Source organism: Ambystoma mexicanum, chromosome 5q, assembly GCF_040938575.1.
Source record: "Ambystoma mexicanum isolate Mex_15411 chromosome 5q, UKY_AmexF1_1, whole genome shotgun sequence".
NCBI lineage: Eukaryota > Metazoa > Chordata > Amphibia > Caudata > Ambystomatidae > Ambystoma > Ambystoma mexicanum.
In genome coordinates, this window is record NC_090933.1 from 160,528,028 (window position 1) to 160,547,887 (window position 19,860).

Consider the following 19,860-nt stretch of genomic DNA (forward strand, 5'->3'; position numbering starts at 1 on the left):
GTTTGGGTTTGCGTCTGTTCTGGCTGTGCTCTCAAAGGACGTCTTGGGTGGGTTTCCCTTGGATTTCTTATTTTCAGCCTTCCTTTCCTGGATGCGAAAGTCTATTTGCAAGGCCAGGTCCATTAGTGCTTGGAATGAATTTGGTCGAGCCACGCTGGCCAGTTTATCCTTGATCTCATCGTTCAGGCCTCTCCTGAACAGGGTAAAACTAGCCTCAGAGGATCAGTCTGCTTCCTTAGCCAATTGTTTAAATCTGGTCACATAAGTGAGCATATCTTGGGAGCCCTGTTGAAAGTCCAGCAAGCGTTCCTGGGCAGTATAGACCTGCTCTGGACGGTCAAACATGCCTTTAAGGGCCTGTATGAACCCATCATAGTCATCTAGGAGGGCATCGCCGGAGTTCACAAGGGGTGTTGCCCAAGTTAAGGCATTGCCGGAAAGGTGAGATATGATGAAACCCACCTTAGCCCTAGGAGTCTAAAAAAAATAATAGGGCTTAAAGGTAAAGTGGACCAGGCATGAATCCAGGAATCCGCAGTGTTTTTGCCGAACCATCATACCTGTCAACAATACCGCCCAAAAGGGCACTCTCCTTTGTAGCAGAATCCCGGGATAAGACCAATTGTTTGAGCGCAGCGTTTTCCGCCTTAAGATTTTGGACCTCGGTTGATAATTCTTGCATGCGTCGCATTAAGTCCTGCACGGCGGCTTCCATCTCGTTTTTAGGTTCGATCGGGTGGCGTCTCAAACTGTCAAGGAGTTCCCCCCTTCTCACCTGGGTCCGGTGTTTGCCGGTGTCTTCGATCACTGCCTTCTTGCGAACGCTCCTGGTCTTGAACAGTGCTGCTCGAGTCTCGTCTGGTTCCAGGTTGTGTTTAGTTCCGGGAACGCGGAGTCCAGGAATCCGGAAGTCTTGGAAAAGCTAGTAATGCTCGGAATCAGGAAGGGGGAAGGGTCAGGAGCGTGTAATAGCACTGGGACAAAGGAAACAATACCGCGAGCTACGAACACACGTCTGAGGCTACTCTGCAACAGCATTGAGACGCGCGGAGCCGCGGAAGGCGTGGTCTATAAATAAATCACGCCGCATTTAGCGCATGGAGCGAGCAAGGGCTTCTGCTCTGGATGGCCATGTTGGAAGTAGTATGGAATGTAAGCCCCGTTGAGACAAGGACCAGGAGGTCCAAAAGGGGCGCGATCTGAAGTTCATGACAGGCGTGCTTGAGGTACCAAATAAATACATGACGCCATCATTCCTAGTAAGCACATTGCTTTGCGTACCGTCACCTCTCGACCGGCCACATATTGAGGGATTTGAAACAGCATGTTTTGGACCCTCTCGTTGGAGGGGAAGACGAGGCCGTCCTTTGTTCGAATCAGAGCCCCTAGGAATTGTTTGATCTGGCTGGGGTCTAACCTGGACTTCTTCTCGTTGATGGAGAAGCCCAGTTGAAACAAAAACAAAAGGTCTACAGTCTTTTGGGTATTTGAGAAGCATGTTTCATAAGAATCGCCTGTTATGAGCCAATCGTCGAGGTAAGGGTATACTGGGATGGACAACCTGCGCAGGTGGGCTGCTGACACTGCCAGTACCTTCGTGAATACTCTCGGCGCTGATGCTATGCCGAAGGGTAGCACTCTGAACTGGTAGTGTTTCCCCTCTATCATGAACCTGAGGTATTTCCAGTGTGCTGGCAACATTAAAATATGAAAGTATGCATCTTTCATGTCCAGTGTTGTCTTGTAATCTCCCTGTGAAAGCAGGGGGATAACCTCCTGTAGAGTCACCATACAAAACTTTTGAGTTTGACAAATTTGTTCGCTGGGCGCAAATCTAGTACAGGGCTCATGGTTAAGTCCTTTTTGGGTACAAGGAAGTACACTGAATAAATACCAACGTTACCTGGGATAGAGGCACGACCTATATAGCTCCTTTTTCTAGTAGTTGGTCCACTTCTTGAAGAAGGATGGCAAGGTGTTCTGGTGAAATGCGTCGTCCCCTTGGGGGTCTCTACGTAGGGGAACTGTTGAATTCTATACAGTAGCCGTGGGCTATGGTTGATAGTACCCAGCGGTCTGATGTTATACCCTCCCATGCTGGAAGAAAGGATGTTAACCGGCCCCCGACCGGCGAAGCATGGGAGGGGACCCGAATCTTTGAGTCATTTGGTGTTGGTGGCTTGGGAACCTCTAGGGGTGGGACCCCGACCTCTCCCCTTGCCATGACGTTGTCCTCTTTGGTTATATTGTCCACTGGTGCCTTGGTTAGAGGACCAGTTACCTGCAGAGTATTGCTGCTGCTGTTGTTGCTGCTGGCGCTGGCATCGAATAAAACGTTTGTTGCCATAACCACGTTTGTTGGGAGGCCTTGAAATTTGATCTAGTGTCTTGATTGTGTCAAATCCCTTCTTTGCGGTCTCTAGTGCCTCATCCACTGCCTTAACAAAGAGGTTTGCATCTTCTATAGGTTTGTTAATAAGAGATGCTTGTGTTTCAGGTTTAAAGCCTGAATTACGTAGCCATACATGGCGTTTGAGTAGGATTCCTTGGACTAAGGAACGCCCAGCCGTCTCTCAGCATCCAGAGTATTTTTAATGATGCTTTGGTTGACTAAGGTCCCTTCAGTCACCATGGCTAGAAGGCGAGTACGTAGGGGTTCCGGTACCTCCTCAATGTCCTTACGTAGTTTGCTCCATTGTGCATCTGCGTAATTTGCCAGCAAAGAGTTGTTGTTGCCACTTTTTGCGGAAAAAGCAGCTGAGGCTGTAATCCTCTTTCCTAGGGCATACAATTTTTTACCCTCTTTATCTGGTGGTGCCCCACTAGTTGACAGCGGGACCCCTGCTCTCTTCCTGGTATTTGTCACCTCTAAAGAGTCTGGTACAGAGTGGCCCCTGATGTATAACGGGTCCGATGGAGAAGGACTAAATAATTTTTCTATCCTCGGGTTGACCCCTCTGATCAATGCGGGAGTGGATAGCGAAGGAATAATTTGTCTCTTTACTGAGGCGAGGAGGGGAATTGTTTGGCTGACAGGGGGTTCCTCCTTAATGATCTTTTCTACAAAGTCGATGTCAGGAGGAGTTTCCCCGGTCTCGATCTCGAAATGCGCTGCTGCCTTGCGTAGGAGTGCATTAAAGGTAGGTTGATCGTCTATAGGAGATGTATTCCTAATAGGTGAGTCTTTGGGTGGGGACAGGTTTATGGCTTCAGGGTCTGAAAACGCTGATGGGGACTGCCAGGGCTGTGAAGTGCCGTCTTCTGGGTCTTCTCCGAAGCCACCATCACCCATATCCGGGTTGTCTTCAAAACCTTCCTCCTCTAGGTTTTGTTCCCCTTCATTGCCTAAGAATTCGTCATCCTCCTGAAAGTGGGGTCTTCTCCAGTGAGGTCATATAGATCTACATCCTCTTGGGGGGATCAAACAGCCTGGGGTACTTGGCCCTGGGATCCTGTTGAGGTCCCTCTCTTGATCTCTTGGGTGTTGGAAGGTTCTGAGTCTCCATAAACCTCTCCATTTTGTCCATACAGAACTGGAGTCTCTCTAGGGTTTCTTGAGGTACCCCGGAGCGGTTAGGGGGAGAAAAGGGAGGGCCTTCTGTTAGAAAACGCTTCAACCTATCCCATAACGTCGAAGAGAGGTTCCCTTCGCCTTCTGAAAAGCCTTCTGGTAGGCTAGGAGTCCCACTCGATGGAGCGGGCGGTTCCTGCCTTCCTTCTGACCTTTTCGGCGTTTCCCGGGCCTTATGAGCGGTAACCGACGTCTCTTTCGCCGTCCGTCTCTGGCTATCGGTGGAAATAATCCCTGCCAGGCTCTCGACTACTAAACTGTCTGTCGAGGGTACCTCCGGCGTCGACGTTACAGGCGTCGCTTGCTCTGCGCTGAGGGGCGCTCTCTGCCAGTGTGCGTCGTCTGGTGGTTTAGTGATAGCGCCCTTATCTGGGGGTAGCCCAGACGCAAGTCGCATTTGCGGTTGTGAGGGGGGCTTCAGACTCTTACGGTCTGAGGAGGCCGCCGGTAGGACCTGCGTCTCCGTTGGTGCTAATGCTCTCTTCGTCTTCGACGAGGAAGAGCCGTGGGTTGTATGTTTATGGGAGTGTTTTCTGTGTGCGTCCTTGTCGCCGGGGTGTTCATCCCCATAAGCAGGGCATGAGCCGAGCTTGTCGAGGCTGGGGACGGGCGACGAGGAGCGTGAACGCTCCTTAGAGAGGTCTACGACTTCCAAAACGGAGGTCGGGTTGTTACATTCCTCGTCACTTTCTGGGGCGGGTGATGAATCAGACCTAGACATGGCGTAGGCTGCCCACCTCTTGACCCTACCGCCTTTCAAAGTCTTCGGCTTAAGGAGCTGACAGGCCGCACAGCCGCCTTCTTTGTGGTCGAGGGGCAAGCAACGGTTACACCGTTTATGCTTGTCTTTCCAGGTAAATTTGCCTTTGCAACGCGGGCAAAACCTAAAGGGTGTCCTCTCCATAGCTGAGGAACAGATTGCATGTGACAACAACCCCGAAGGAAAGGGAGGGGAAAGGGAAAGGCATTCTCAAAGAGAAACAATAAATGTCCCACGACCCCACTCTCCCTACTGTATTTGGCCGTCGAGGCCAGGCCACGTGTTCAGCGAATGCCGAACAACCTCCTCCGTCGAAGGAACCGCCGTCAGAGATCTTGATCGGCGGTGAACAGCTTTGCAGCTACAATGCCGAAGGAGGGATGTAAGTCATAATATAAGTTAAGGGCGACCAAAGGTCGAATAATGTTTTTTGCAATGTCTCCCGAGGAGCTCCGCGTATAGGCGACCAAAATTTGGGCAGAAAAAAACAATCTGAGGGACCTCGACGCGTGAGGGATTGTGGGTACACTGCATGTCACTATAGGGATAGTGTTACAGACACGCCTTGTCGACGTCCCCTTTTCGACTACGAAAAACAAAATGCAATACTCCGCAGTGACCACTGGATGTCGGACTATGCACAGCATGTGATTCTAAGCAGATTAACAAACATCAGAAATATATATATATATATATATACACACATATTATGGCAGTTACTAGTACATTCTGAAGTTTTGCCACATGAATACTTTTTGCCAAAAAGTTGACATGAAAAAAAATATGAGTTACTCACCGTAATGACTAACATACTCTTAGTCCTTAGTCCCCTTTCCTCCATACTGCATGGGCGTCCGTTCCAAGGGACAGGAGGCGGAACCTTTCTCACCAGAAAAAACCTTCTTACCCTTTAAATTAAGAGGCGCGCAGGGGGGCGCCCCCTGGGAGCATGCGCCACCCTGACTCCGCCCACCAGCGCCACTCCTCAGTCTACATGGAGGCATCGACAAAAAATGTAATATTGCCTAATGACACCAGTATTATTAGGGGGGAGGGTGGTGGGACGTTTGGAAGAAAGGGGATTAAGGACTAAGAGTATGTTAGTCACTATGGTGAGTGACTCATAATTACTCTTACGTCCCGTCCCCTTTCCTCCATACTGCATGGGCGATTACAAATTAATGTAGCCCCAGGGTGTAGAGGAGACCCTCCTTAAGCAAATAAGTACCTTAGATCTGCCTGTCCGAAGGCCACGTCTGATTTAGAGCCGGTGTTCAAACAGTAATGCTTACAGAAAGTCGAAGGGGTGGCCCAGGTAGCCACCCTGCTTATTACTTGCCACAGAACCTGCCGCTGGAAGGCAATGGCCGTGGCCTTGGCTCTGACCGTGTGAGCGTGCATGTTGGCTGGAAGTGGCTTGTGCTGACCCTCATAGGCCTCTTTGATGGCCGCAACCATCCACTGTGCAATAGAAGCCTTGGATGCCTGCTAACCAGGTCTGGAGCCCCCAAAGGTGACAAAAAGTGCGTCCGACTTGCGGAAGCCAGTGGTCCTGTCCAGATAGAATTTCATAGGCCGTCTGACATCCAGACTGTGGAAGACTAGCCTCGTCCTTGGGGTCAGCGAAGAACCTAGGTAAGACAATTTCCTCATTTAGATGGAAGGCACGTTGGGTAGGAACTCCGAGTGAGTCCACAGGGCCACACTATCCCTGTGGGAAGTGGTGTAAGGTTCTGAGGCCACCGGAGCCTGGATCTCATTGACTCTGCGAGCGGAGGTAAGTCCCACCAGCAAAGCAGTCTTAATGGTGACCAACCTGATGTCCATGGACGCCATTGGCTCGAATGGTTTGTGCGCCAAGGCGCCCAACACCACATCGAGGTCCCACATGGGTGTGGCATCTTAATGGGCGGGTAAAGCCTGGACAATCCCAGCAGATGTTTCTTGACAATGGGGTTGGAGGAGGAGGAGACCTCCTCTTGAATTTGTGTAGGCCCCTATGACTGCCAGGTAAGTACATGTGTCCACCTGAACACCTGAGTGTGCAAGGTGCGCCGAGAAGGAGAGCACATTGTCCAGCGTGCACGTAAGGGGTTGATCTCCTTAGAGTCCGCCCAGTGACAGAACCTGCTCCATTTGCTTTTATATTGGCTCCTGGTAGCCTTGCTCCTGGCGCCCTGAATGATCTCCAGTGTAGCCCGTGATAGGCTCAGGTGCTTGATGCTGATCTTCCCAGGAACCACGCTGTGAGGCCTAACTTCTGAGGCACGGGATGGAGGACCCTGCCCCCCCTGCTGGTACAGGAGAGGTGCCAGACCCATCGGAAGGTGAATGGGTGGTCTGCAGAGCAGTTGGGAGAACCACGGTCTCACTGGCCACCAAGGAGCTATCAAGATGATGCTGAGGTGACAAGCTTCCTTCATCTTGCAGAGTACCCTGGGGATCAGGGGTATGGGAGAAAAGGCATATGCTGTCATGCCTTCCCATTGAATCTGCAATGCGTCTCCCAGGGAGCCGGTGCCCAGCCCCTGCCAAGACGCAAACTGATGATACTTCCTGTTCTTCCAGGAGGCAAATAGATCCACCTGAGGGTGGCCCCAAGTGTTGAAGACCACCTGCAGCACCTGGTTGTTCCATTGCCATTCGTAATTGTCCTCTCCCAGCCTGCTGAGCCTGTCTGCTTCAAAGTTGGCCTCCCCTGGGAGGTGGACGACCGTGAGGTAGATGTTGTTTTCCGGGGCCCATTACCACATGCCGACCACTAGGCTGACCTGGTTCCCCCCCCCTGTTTGCTGACATAGTACATGCTGGTGGAGTTGTCAGTCTGGATAATGGTGGTCCTGCCCACAATGAGCGGAAGGAAGGCTCTGAGGGCTAGCCAGTTGATATGTAACTCCTGCTCCTGCCGGGTCCAGAATCCGTGGAGACTGGCTGTCCAGAGTGGCTTCCCAGCCCTCCCTATGCAGTCTGCATTGATGGTGACCTGAGGGGAGGGCTGCGGAAGGACTTGCCTGTCCGCAGGTTGCTGTCCCTGGACCACTACGTGAGGTCCGAGTGGAAAGAAGGTGGTATGTTGACCAGCTCTGCTTGGGAGCCCTTCTCCCGATTCCATGAGGCTGCGAAGTGCAGCTGTAATCTCCTCTTCTGGAGCCTTGTGTGTGGCACAGCCAGGAGGACCGCTGTCATGATACCCAGTAGGTGTTGGTACCACCAAGCCGAGGCCACTGCTCTGGTAAGGAAGTGCATAGTGGCCCTCTTGATGGCTGTAATCTTGTCCTCCAAGGGAAATACTTTCACGGAGCTCGTATCCCAGATGAGGCCCAGGAAGGTGAGGCTCTGCATGGGCTGCAGCTGAGAGTTCTTGAGGTTGATTGTAAACCCCAGGTCGTGGACTGGGTTCATAAGCGGGAGGAAGTGTGGCTAACCCTGAGGAGACAGTTGTCCAGGTACGAGTAGACATACGGTGGCCCTGGGGGCTGAGTTGAGGCCAAAGGGTAGCACCTTGTACTGGAAATGACAGCCCATGATCCTGAAGCGTAGGAAGGAGCGATGAGGCTGCCAAATCAGGACGTGTAGGTCGGCGTCCTTCAGATCTAGGGAACACATCCAGTCTCCCTTGTCTAATGTCTCTGCAATGAGTGCTGATGTAACCATCTTGAATCTCTGAAGAGGTAGGGAGAGGTTGAGGGTGGATAGGTCCAACACAACTCTCAGGCCAGCTTGGTTCTTTTGTATGGCAAGAATCCTGGAATAGAAGCCTAATCCTCTCTGGAAGGCTGGTACTTTTTCCACTGCTTGGCTCTCGATGAGCGACCGGATCTCCGCCAATAGAGTTGCCGTCCCAATCTGCAGGAGTGGAGGGGAGGAGGGAGGTATTGGTAGGCAGTATCCCCTGGATACTACTGAGAGGAACCAGGGGTCTGCACAGTTCTGGCACCAGAAATGCACGTGAGAGGCAAGCCTTCCACCCACTGGAGACACGTGGACACGAAGGGAAGCATCATGCCTCTTTACCTTCTGAGGCTGCTGCTGAGCAGGGGGACTGGAAGAAGCTCTTGCCCCCCCCCCCACCCTTTTTGTTGCTTGCGCCAGTGCTGTCTCTGCGAGCGGTCAGGTTGTCTCACCCTCAGTTCCTGGAGTTGGTGCGAATGGGTGTAAGCCTTAGGCGTGGGCTTCGTCAGGATAGATAAATACTTCGCAGTTTGCGAGCTGTTCTTCTTTTTATCTAGTTCCTCATCGGTGGTAGAGTGGAAGAGGTCACTACTCTCGAACGGAAAGGTCCAATATGTGATCCTGGATGTCAGGGTTAAACTTAGTAGCCCGAAGCCAGACGTCCTTCTCATGTCCGTGGCAATGCAGATGGCCCAGCAAGAGGTATTGATGTGGGCCACGGTGGACTCCATGATGTCCTGCTCTACCAACCTGGATTCTCCTAGACCCGCCTTGAAGCGTGCTTGGCTCTGCACCGGAAGTTCTGGGAGGAAGTCTGCTATTTCCCTCCACAACCTCTGGTTAGCGGCCACCAGCATGGCATCCGTGTTGGCCTGACGCAGGTGCAGGGAGCACAGCTTCTTCCCGTACATCTCCAAGATTTTCTCCTCCTTTCCTAGCAGCACCGAAGACGCAGTGGCCGAGGGCGACTGAGGCTTAGAGTAGAGTGACGCCGCAGCGATCACCGAAGATCGGGATGGGGATTCGTCAATAGCAAGAGTGTATCCCCTTCTATCTGTCTACACTTTGGCATTGAGGTGCCGATTGACAGGTTGGGCCGAGTGTGGCTTGAGCCACCCCTTCTTGGCCAGAGCGACAACGTCCTTCTGCATCTGGATACACATTTTGGTAGGGAATCTTAGGGTGAGGACCTCTGCCAAGACCCCCTCCTCGGGCTGCTCTACCTCGGGTTGAGGAAGGCCCAGATATTCTGCCAAACCTGCAAGCCTGTCGTGAAATGCCTTTGCTGATGACAGGGCCCTCCTTGTATCCAACTGAGTGTCCGGCTGGTACGGAGCGAGAAGAGGGATGCTGGGCACCGTGGGCTGTGGCGTGGAGACCGGAGCCGGAGGCTGCTTCGGGACCGCCTGAGCTGTGGGAGGCAGGGGAGTCAGAATTGTAGGAGCTGACAGGGGCACTGGGACCTGCGCTGGGGCCTGTGGTGCCAGAGCCATGGGAGGAATAACTATGGGCGCCGGTGGAGTGACCGGGGGAAGCAAGTCCCTGACTGTATCACGTAGGATGGCCCCCATCTAGGGGGTTCGCATTAGCGCCAGGAACCTTTCAAAGAACCTGTCTTTGGAGGCAGAAGAGGTGGCAGGAGATGTTTATAGAGTGTCTGGGGGCTGCTGGGGCCAGAGCACACACTGTCTAGGTAGCAGGGGAAACCTGCCCGGCACTGCTAATGGATAGACTGTAGGCCATGTACCTGGTTGACACCAGTTCCACCGTGAAACTCGTTCACCCGCCTGCTCTGTTCCTAGGAGTGTCATCGGACGAGCGGCCATGTTGTTTTGCACAGTGGCCATTTTGTCGAGCTGCGGGCCACGTGTCAAAGGTGTGGTGCATGGCTCCCTGGGCCCAGCCGCGTCCAAGACTCTTGGTAATGGAGCCTGATGCCTAACCTGCACCTTAGGTCTAGGCCTAGGAGGTGTATTGCCCTCGGCATTGTCGCCGGTAGTGCTGCGTGTAGGCGCCCCCTCTGATATTGAGCTGGTACTAGGGCATTGCCCCTCAGGTTTACATCCGGCAAAAGAACCTTGCAGTCCCGATTCCAGAAGGATCTGACGACCCCTCGGCCATGAGGCAGGTAGCTGGACTATCCCTTGGTGCACGTGCTGGTACCAGAACTCGAGATGTTCCTCCCGCTTGGGCGTTTCCTCAGGAACGAGTCGCCCTTACGGGGTGCGATGGAAAATAGAGGCCCTCCTTTAGGCCTCGATCACTTCTTGACTACGTTTTTCAAGTCCTCTGGAGGCGATCTTTCAAAGAGCTCCCTCCACCTAGCTAGCCTGTTCTGCAGTGTTAGTGGAGTCAGTGCGCCGCACACAGTACAACTTTACCAGCCGTGGTCAGGGCCAAGGCAGCAGAGGCGAAGAGTATGGGGGTCAGACGTATGGAAAAGCCCCTTGCAGGCTGGACACCTGCTGATGTCCGCTGAAGTCGACATGTGCCGGGGAGGAGCGTGACGCCGGAGGACCGAGGACCTGAATGACAAAGATAAGACAAAAAGATAGTAGAAGAATTCAGGGAAGAGCGCGTGGTATTACATGGCCAAAGCCAAACCCAGGAGCACTGGTGAAATCGGCCCGTTCCCATCAATGCAGAAAAGGGGACTGAGGAGTGGCGCCATTGGGCGGAGTCAGGGTAACGCATGCTCCCAGGGCCGCACCCCTGAGCGCCTCTAAGTTTAAAGGGGAAGAAGGTTTTTTCTGGTGAAAAAGGTTCTGTCTCCCGTCCCTTGGAAGGCACGCCCATACAGTATGGAGGAAAGGGGATGGGAGGTAAGAGTAAAGGGGATTTCAATTGGGAGTTGCCATATTTCTGTTCTAGACTCCTAAACCAATCCTTAGAGAGAGGTTGGACTTGGGGGGAGAAAGAAGGGCAACTGTCCAATTCTGGTTGCCAGAAATCTTATAGAGCACTGTCCAATATTGAAATCTTGATGGTGCCATTACTGGTATATAAAGTGGATGAACTATGAGAGAGGGGGAGAGCTGCTTAAAATTACCAACTGACAGTTGGAAGGAAACACCAAAGGAGATTTGTTGAAATTGCATCTGCCGGAGCTGTCTATTGCTGCGGAGGCCTAACAGCTGACTTGGCCCTATGGTGAGCTGGGGACCATCCTTGAGAGTGGTGTGACCAGACCCCTGCCCTGTCCTCAAAGAGGATCCTGAAAGGCAGCTGGCTCCCCTGAATTTTACAGAGGGGTTTTCAATGTAAGTAGAACTGAGCCATTTGAAACCAAAAGGTGGGGGAATCTCCTTGGCGTCAATCATTTCCCTTTACAGTGGATTGGGGTGGGGGGGCTATTTGTCTGAATATCATTTAATTAATTCCCATTTAGCAAAACACTCTGGGGCAATTTATTTGTTAACATGACCCTGATTTCTTTAAGGAAGAGGGGTGTTCTGGTCCCTAAACTAAAATCCTCCCACTTTTTCTGTCCAGCTTCCCCAACACAGGCCTTTAAGAGTAGGGGTGTCTGAAATTCAAAATTCACAAACCATCTCAATTTTTCTGTCCAACTTCCCCAACACGCCAAAGTAGGGGCGGGACGTTATGGGCAATTTTCATTTTAGTGCTTTATTCCCCCCACCTTAGAGACACCCAGCTCGTTTGCTGGACTTTAGGACTTTTACATGTTAAACCCTGGAGTGAGTGAGACCTTTTTCTCACTCTCGCATGTGTTTTGACCTGATTTGGATTATGTGCTAACTCTGTTTTTGAAGTCTGACAAACTCCATGGGCATCTACTTTTTGTATGGTGACACACAGCACCTTCAGTGCAATGTCACTGAGAAATCCTTTAGATTTCACATAAGATTTAAATACCTTTTCTTGTGCAATCTACTGTTCCCAAGAATAGTAAAGGGAAATTAACTTTACTTACCTTTTCTCTTGGTAGGTCCAGCACACACCATTTTATGTGGAGTGCTTGGGGGTTAGCTGGAAGCCCCTTATCTTACATTGTCATGTAAAAATAATTATGTTTCCCTCAATACTTTAAATGGCTGGTGGCAGTGGTTTAATTTTCCTACCATTGTGCTTTTCTACTGCAGGCTGAATCCTCAGCTGCAGAATCGACTTCATGGGTCACCATTTTGTCAAAATGGCACCGGTCTTGTTTTTTTTGCCATTTTCTGTATGTGAGGTCTTTCCTGGGTTTTACTCTGTGTATAAAGCCAGGTTTGTGCCGTTTGTTCATTTTGACTTTGGCAGGCTTCAGTCCTGAAACCTGCCCCTGGCTCCAGTGTGTCTGGAAAGGCAGGATGTGAGGGAGGTTGCAGAATTGCAGAAACTCCCCTGTTCTTTGTCTCTAGGAGTGCATGAAAGCAACCAGTCCTGATTGGCTGGCTGGCTGTCCTTTCGGGACAGCCACCCTGCTGTTTGAGTGACAGCCTATGCTTTGCATGAATGGGAGAATCATGCTTAAAAGGTGAGGGTTTTGGTACTAGAGTCAGAGTCGACTAGAGGGAAGAACACCCGACGAAGAAACTGTGAACGAAGCTTGCAGCATCCTGCTGGACCTTTGAATTGCCAGGTGAAGCCCTGCTGCTGTGCTGAAACTCCTTTTTCTGATCGATAAGAGAAGCTCTGGAAGGGACGACTTATTTCCTTGGTTAGTGGGACCAACTAAGCCTGAGACAAACTCCACTGGACCATCTTCCCCGACTGGCTGTACTTCTTTGCTGCTGCAGGAACCGAGTGCCAGGCGTGGAGAAATCCGTAGTCGAGTGCAATGTCTGCAATCCGGCAAGAAGCTCCAGGAGTCTCCTAAGGATCCTCCAGAAGTAGGACGACCAGAGCTCGAGTTCCCTCACCAGAGTGCAGGACTCCAGCAGTGAAGGAAGCCCAACTGGTATCCAAGACCCGCTGTGGTGCTGTTTACTGTGCTCAGAAACCGCAAAGTGCTACTGATCGGAAAAGAGCCAATAGCTGCTTGCGACCTCTAAATTGCTGCCGCAGGAGTCCGCCAGACGTCCTCCCTCTTGTCCCCACGACTGAGGCCCAGGAACCCAGGATCTGTATCGTTGTAACAGGACAGAAGCCAGCTGGACCACTCTTCTTTAAACCATAGGTACTGTTCAGACTTGAGGTACTTACCTCAGTTTCTTTAGCTTTGATCTTCTCAGTTGAGACTTGCAGTAGCTACTTTTGTTAAGAGTTAATTTCAGCTCTACCCTCTAGACTAATCTCACATTGTGCTTTGGATGCCACACAACAAATTCTTCACATTTCCATGTGTCTAAATCCGGTTCATCATTTAACTTCGCTACCCTGACTTAGTCCACCCACCAGAAACCCTGTGGATCGGTGAGATGACACCAGAAGACATTGTCACATACTTACCAAATCCGTACCTGGATTGCAGCATTTTTTTACACATGACGTCAGTACCTTTACACGCAGTGACATCACAAGCACAAACTAAACATTTAACTGCGCTCAGGACACATCGGTCCTCTCTATTTTCGTGCACCATGGAAGCTGTCTACACTATCTACAATTGACAACAATTGACAACAATCCCTTTTTTTCTACGTTTTTTGTACTCGCATGCAAAATAGGATTTGTCTTCACGTCGTATCTATCAATAACTGACTTGATATGTACATCTAAGGCACGGCTACCTCCTTTAGTGTTCTAACCAATGACACATAGATTGCTACATAAAACTAAATATAATTATGACAATGGCTACCGGCCATTGACTTATTAGAACTAACCTCGAATGAGAAGCTCATCATTACATATATTATTTATTTTGACATTCAGCCGGCCATACGTGACAGTGCATAATACGCATGATATATATGATATAAGCTTTGGATTAAGGGGCTACATAAATAACACATCATTATCATTATCATTATATAACCTGTTTAAGGCTATGGATACGCACAGCTGGCCTAATATATGTATCTTGCTATTTTCATCTATACATGTGATGCCATAGTACCATAATTACGGGATCACTGCGAGCCCAAGACTCGTCTTACCATCTGTGCTCCACATAAAAGGTAGGCTACGCCATTAATTATACCTTCTAGATGACCATATGGTTTGAGATTAAGGATAGTCCGCCCTCATACATACCTCCGTTCCCCTTTTTTGTACTCCTCACGTACGTAATAGTGAAAGCCAAGGACTTCACCACCATTGGGAACCTTAGAATGTGTCCAGCTGAACACATCAGAAGTGCAGCCCTTCAATTCAAGTCCTTGAATCCAGGTGAATGACTGTCTAATATATGCGAGTAAGACTTAATGAACTATGAATGTATGTACTACCTGAAACATTTCTGCAAAATTGTAAATAATGACGCCCCTATGTTTTACTTGGGTCATAGGTGTTTCCTGAAATGGTTGGATAGAAGTATACCTAAGTGGATTGCTCCTGGTGCAGGCTACTATAGCCGAAACGCATTGAGCATATGATTTTTTGAATTATTTGGACTGTATGTCTGAACACATTGAGTTAGAATTGTTTGGATTAAATGTCCTGACTAATCTTCCTATATATTTGTTTTGGTTATTTGATACATTTCAGAATATAAATTTGGAACATATACATAATGACTTGAGATGTATTAAGATTATTATGAAATATCCACATCAAGATTGACTAATATATGTTATAACGTTTGACTAACAACAGTATATTGGTGTGCAGGGGGCGTGAGGGTTTCCTTAAATAGAATCTTCTTTTTCTCTGCAGTGAAATAATAATTGCCATATGCTTTTGTACCAATCTGTAAACCAATCTGCTAGCCTTTCTAAGCACGCCAGAAAATCGAAATTGCACAGCACTGCATATAAAAACTGATTTTGTTCATTGATCAGTGTTGATTATTTCTTGAATTGAAATTGGAATAAAGTATTGTGATTTGTGTTTTTACCAACCAATTTATGCGATTTATTTGTGTAACAAGAAGTTTAATTGTGTGCCACAAAGAAGGTGGCGTGTGCAGTTTTAGCGTGATCTCCATTATTTATATAATTCAAATAAATACAAATATGTTTCCCGTACACCTGGTGGCACAGGGGGAGGGATCCAAGGGGCATGAGATGAATCGGAAATAGGACTGAACAACGAATTGACATCAAACAGTTTGTTGGCCCTGTACTCTGAACCGTCCTCTTGGCCTTTCATAAGCCAATTGGAAAAATGGCCCTTAAACTGACTTTAAACCTCTATGGCATTTATAACCTGTCTCTTACACTACCTCTATCCTGCATTCTAACTCCTCGACTATTGCTTTCTATTTCTACCTGACTTGGTACAGTAATCAGCACCTTGCTGCCTCCGGCTTTAGTGTGCTTCTGTAAATGCAAAAATTAATGAATTAATTGATAAGTGAAGTACTCATTGCACAAGCCCATTGACTGCTGCATCTGAAGGGCTTAATCTGCAGGGCAAAAAACTGGTCCAATCTGGGGGTTCTTCCCAAGGTGCATGGTTTGGGTCAGTGCTGCACCTCCACACAAGGAGAGTGGGGATGGAGCAATGCAGCACTATCTGGGTTGCAACGTTATCCACACACTGCAGTGCAGCTGTCCTCAGATTTCCTCAGAAAGAAGTAATTTGGGGTCATTATGAACCTGGCGGAAGCGTACCGAATTTACAGGCACCCGGCAAAGGGGACGTACCAGGGCATTAGTCTTGGTGGACCCGGTAAATCCCCATTGCCGGGTGCCTGAAATTATTCCTCCTCATTCCCATTTGAGTCCCATTGGACTCAATGGGAATGGGGAAGCCGGATGCACCGGCACCATTCATGAATGGTGCCGGTGTATCCGGCGAGTTCTGCTCGTGGGTGACGGTCCGCCCTTCAGGTCAGACATGGTGGCTGGAAAGGCACCTGCAAGCAGAACTCATAGTGTGCAGGTACGGTAACAACGGTGCCGGTAGCCTACTGGCACTGTTGTTACCGGACCGACAAATTTGTAATGAGGCTCTATTTAGTTTTGGCTCAACTATGAGATAATATCTGGTCAAAATCACAACTCAAGGCATACCTTTTACCACTGTGTGCATGGTTAAGAAATGTACATTGTGCACACCTACTTTAATTAAAGTGTATCATACGCATTTTCCGGGATTCGACCCTTGTACGCCAGTTATGATGCTTGCCTTGTTTTAAGTATAGCAAGCATTGGCATTCGGTCTCTTCAGAAGAGACAGAAGCAGGGGCGTGTCCAGACTCTTTTGAATGGGGTGGCACAAGTGGGGCACTGACTTATGCAGAGGTGGCATGAAGACTGAGCGTGTGCAAACACACACACCCCATATCTACTTTAATTACTAACATTAGTGTCTTACATTCCTGTGTATAAAGTTTAATGATCATAATTTAGGATACTGGGGTGGCACCTGGGGTGTCCAATCAGATTCCAGGGGTAGCATGTGTCAGCCCAGGACACTCCCTGGACACGTCCATGGACAGAAGGTAATTGAAGTGTACGGACAGCAGGGGACAATAAAGTGCATGAACCTGTGCATGCCTCCCTGTCATCCTGGGTGATATCCATGACATGTCGCTATTGTGTTTGACCACGCATTGACCTTTGTACAGGCTACGCTGCTTTTAAGCTAGGTTTACACTATATTAATACTGAAAATACCTACTTAAATACAAGTGTAACGAACGGCGGGCAGAGAGCATGTTGAGAAATTGCTGTAACACGCACTTCACTTTGTTAAATATTCATGACATGCAATCATGCCCACAGAGTCCTTGGACGAGCTGAATAGACATGACAATCGTGTTACGTGAAATATGCGATACACTACATTTAACAGACGTTTAAAACTCATGTGACTATTATGGTACTGGGGAAAAAATCTCCTGCTTTTAAAAGATTAACCTATTAGGAGGTTGTGGTGGCATGGCATGTTTACCACATGGGGTAGACGTAAAGCACTTCATGTGTTGAATACCCCATATTTACCTATGCACTCAGTGATAGAAGTGAGCCGGAACGGTCGGGAGCGGTGTTCCACTACTTTTGTTTTTTTTGTTTACCTTTCCTCTACTTTTTACGACCAAACTCACCATTCTATAAAGAGGATTTGGCCATTCAAGTGTAAAGTTGTAATAGAGCCTTAGTTACTAGTCACTTAGACTATTGCAATGTCCTGGCCCCAACACCTTGTCACATGTTGCGTTATGCTTCCGCCTACCCTCTCCCCTGCCAAGACCACAGTTCGACTACTTTTTTGGGTACAATTATACCACTGCGTGCACTGCATTCTATGTATTTAGAAAGTGTCTCAACGAGATCTCAAAACAGTAGGAGTTATTTTAAAAATGGAAGGCATTTGAAATACAACCTTTGGCCATTACCACTATAATCCGGACAATGGGATGTTTTACCACACACATACTCAGGGCATACAGGAGGATGTTGAGATTTGCCTGCATACAAGATTTTTTAAAATATTTCTCTACAAACGTGTGCACATGGTTTTAGTTTCTCTTTTGCCACTAAAACCCACAGTGAAGCCGAAAAAGGCCGGAAAATTGCTCCACCATGTTCGCGTTGCCAATACCCACCACACATCGGCTGCGAAATCCCAGTATTTATATTTCATTGTCTTTGGGAAAGCAAAGGCTTACCACGTGTGCTTGTCTGCGACTCCGCTTTTTCGTTCCCTTGCTGAGACCTGCCAGAATGATGCCGGTGTCGTTCTTAGTGGCAAATGTGGCCATGATCTCTGCCTTAGAGGACAATGAAATGGGCGGTAGTTCAATGAAGCCGCTGCTTAAGATAGTGGCACTGCGGACGGGCTGTTCAGGAAACAGAAACAGTAAAACAGTCAGTGGACTCTCAAGAGTCGGCCAGTATCGCGAGAATAAAGGCTACGTCACTACCAGGAGTAAGGTCATACCGTGTGTGCATCTTCATCATAGGAAAAAAAGGGATTGAACTGCGTTGCCAGAATTTGCCAAGAATTCTAGCCTGTCTGTTCCCTTACAGAACGCAACCACCCTGTCATAATCACCACAATATGTATTTGAGGGTTTATAGTGATAATTTTGAAAACAATAATGTCGAAAGTCATTATTTCGCGAAAAAAAATGTCGAAAAAAAAATGTTGAATTTTTTTTTCAATACTTTTTTTTTTTCGAAATGGGGGGTTCCCCCCACCCAACCCCCCTTTTTAGTTTTTTTTTTTGTTTTACCCATTTTTTTTACTCCCGGAACCCAAAATAAATATATAATTTAAAAAAACGGAATTCAACATTTTTTTTTTCCAAATTTTTGTCATTCAACATTATTTTTTCGAAATTATGACTGACCACCGTATTTGAGATAAAACCAATAATAATAAAACCCAAACGCGGGTTCAACTAGCAATGATATGAAGCTGGAACCAACTGTCATTTTCTACAGCTGCGCGTGATGGTATCCCCTTGGAATGCCATTGCACACACACATCACATTGGAACATTACAACATATGTTCCTCCTCTCACATAACATAACAAGAAATAATAATCTATAACATTTTACACTGAAACAACTTCCAGCATTTAAATACATATGACACTAACTGAGAAATGGAAAAGGGGTAATAAAAAACCCCTCATAATCATCCAGCTTAACAGGCCTCCTCTTCAACCGTCCTGTCACTCTTCTCATGCACTCATTCCCACCACCAACGTTTTCCACTGTGGCGCCACTCTCATAATCTTGAGCCACTCTAGGAACATCACCCTGCACAGCAAATGCCTCCCCACCTATAGGATCAACTTGGGGAGAACCTCCCGCCTCCCCCACACACCTGCCACTACCAAACTTCACATCCTTATACCATTTGTCACCACCACCAACCACATCTTCGTATCTCTCACAGGTGACTCATTTCTTTTATTTCAGGATGCCTCACGACAGCCTCTCTGTCCATACTCCAATGCCTCCCATAACTTGTAATCACATGTCTCTTGCCCAACTTTAAAACCTCAATAGATTCAAAGAAGCTGGAGCATCCCTTTGGTTAGCTGAAGGGTATCTTCACCCTCACCACATCACCCGCACTCGCACAACTCCATTCCACCACAGGCTCATACATCAACCAATATGGGTACAGCTCAGATCGCATACACACCCCTCATTTTTTCAAACGGGGTAACACCTGTCAATAGATGAAGAGTATCCCTGAAAGCCCTCATCCTCTCACTCACAAAAACTCACTAATCCAGTCCATTGGCATGGGATAACCGAATCGTCTCTTTAATTATTCCATTAGTTGGTTCCACCAGGCTATTGGCCTTGGGATTATACAAAGCTGTACAGTGATTTTGAGTTCCGTTGGAGTCTAAGAATCTAAACATTTCCTATGACACCAGCTGAATGCCATTAATCAAATTAATAACGGCGGATATCCTTCCAGTGTAAACAGCTTCTCCAGATAGTCAATCACAAGCTTAGTCGTGACACTCTTCACAAACTTCACCACAAACCACCTAGACATATAATCCGCCAATACAATGGTGAACCTGTTTTCCTGCCCCAACAAGCTCTTGCGAGCTCTGAAATCAATCGCCACCTTCTCCCACGCTTGCTCAGGAACATCCATTCCTCCCAACTCCACCTTCTGAGTCTTCAGTGACTTGTCACTCGCACTACACTGTATACATGCCCTCATTTTATCATCAATTTCCGCGTCCATCCCTGGCCACCAGAACTTGGCCCTTAACCTTTGCTTGGTCAAACTTTTCCCCAAATGCCCCTATGGGCACACTTTGTCAACTCTCGCCTCTCGCCAAACCCCACACCGAACTGCTCAATTCCTCCCTCACCTTGTAA

At 48.5% G+C, this 19,860-nt stretch overlaps 1 protein-coding gene across 2 annotated transcripts in view; it reads right to left on the bottom strand.

The window, feature by feature from the left end:
* The window catches only part of LAMA1 (laminin subunit alpha 1), a 679,286-nt gene that overhangs the window by 75,165 nt on the left and 584,261 nt on the right, over window positions 1-19,860 (bottom strand). For both annotated transcript variants that reach the window (XM_069620697.1, XM_069620696.1), the window contains exon 53: window positions 17,668-17,838. In XM_069620697.1, the coding sequence (XP_069476798.1) occupies window positions 17,668-17,838 (171 nt within the window). The remainder of the gene's footprint in view (window positions 1-17,667; window positions 17,839-19,860) is intronic.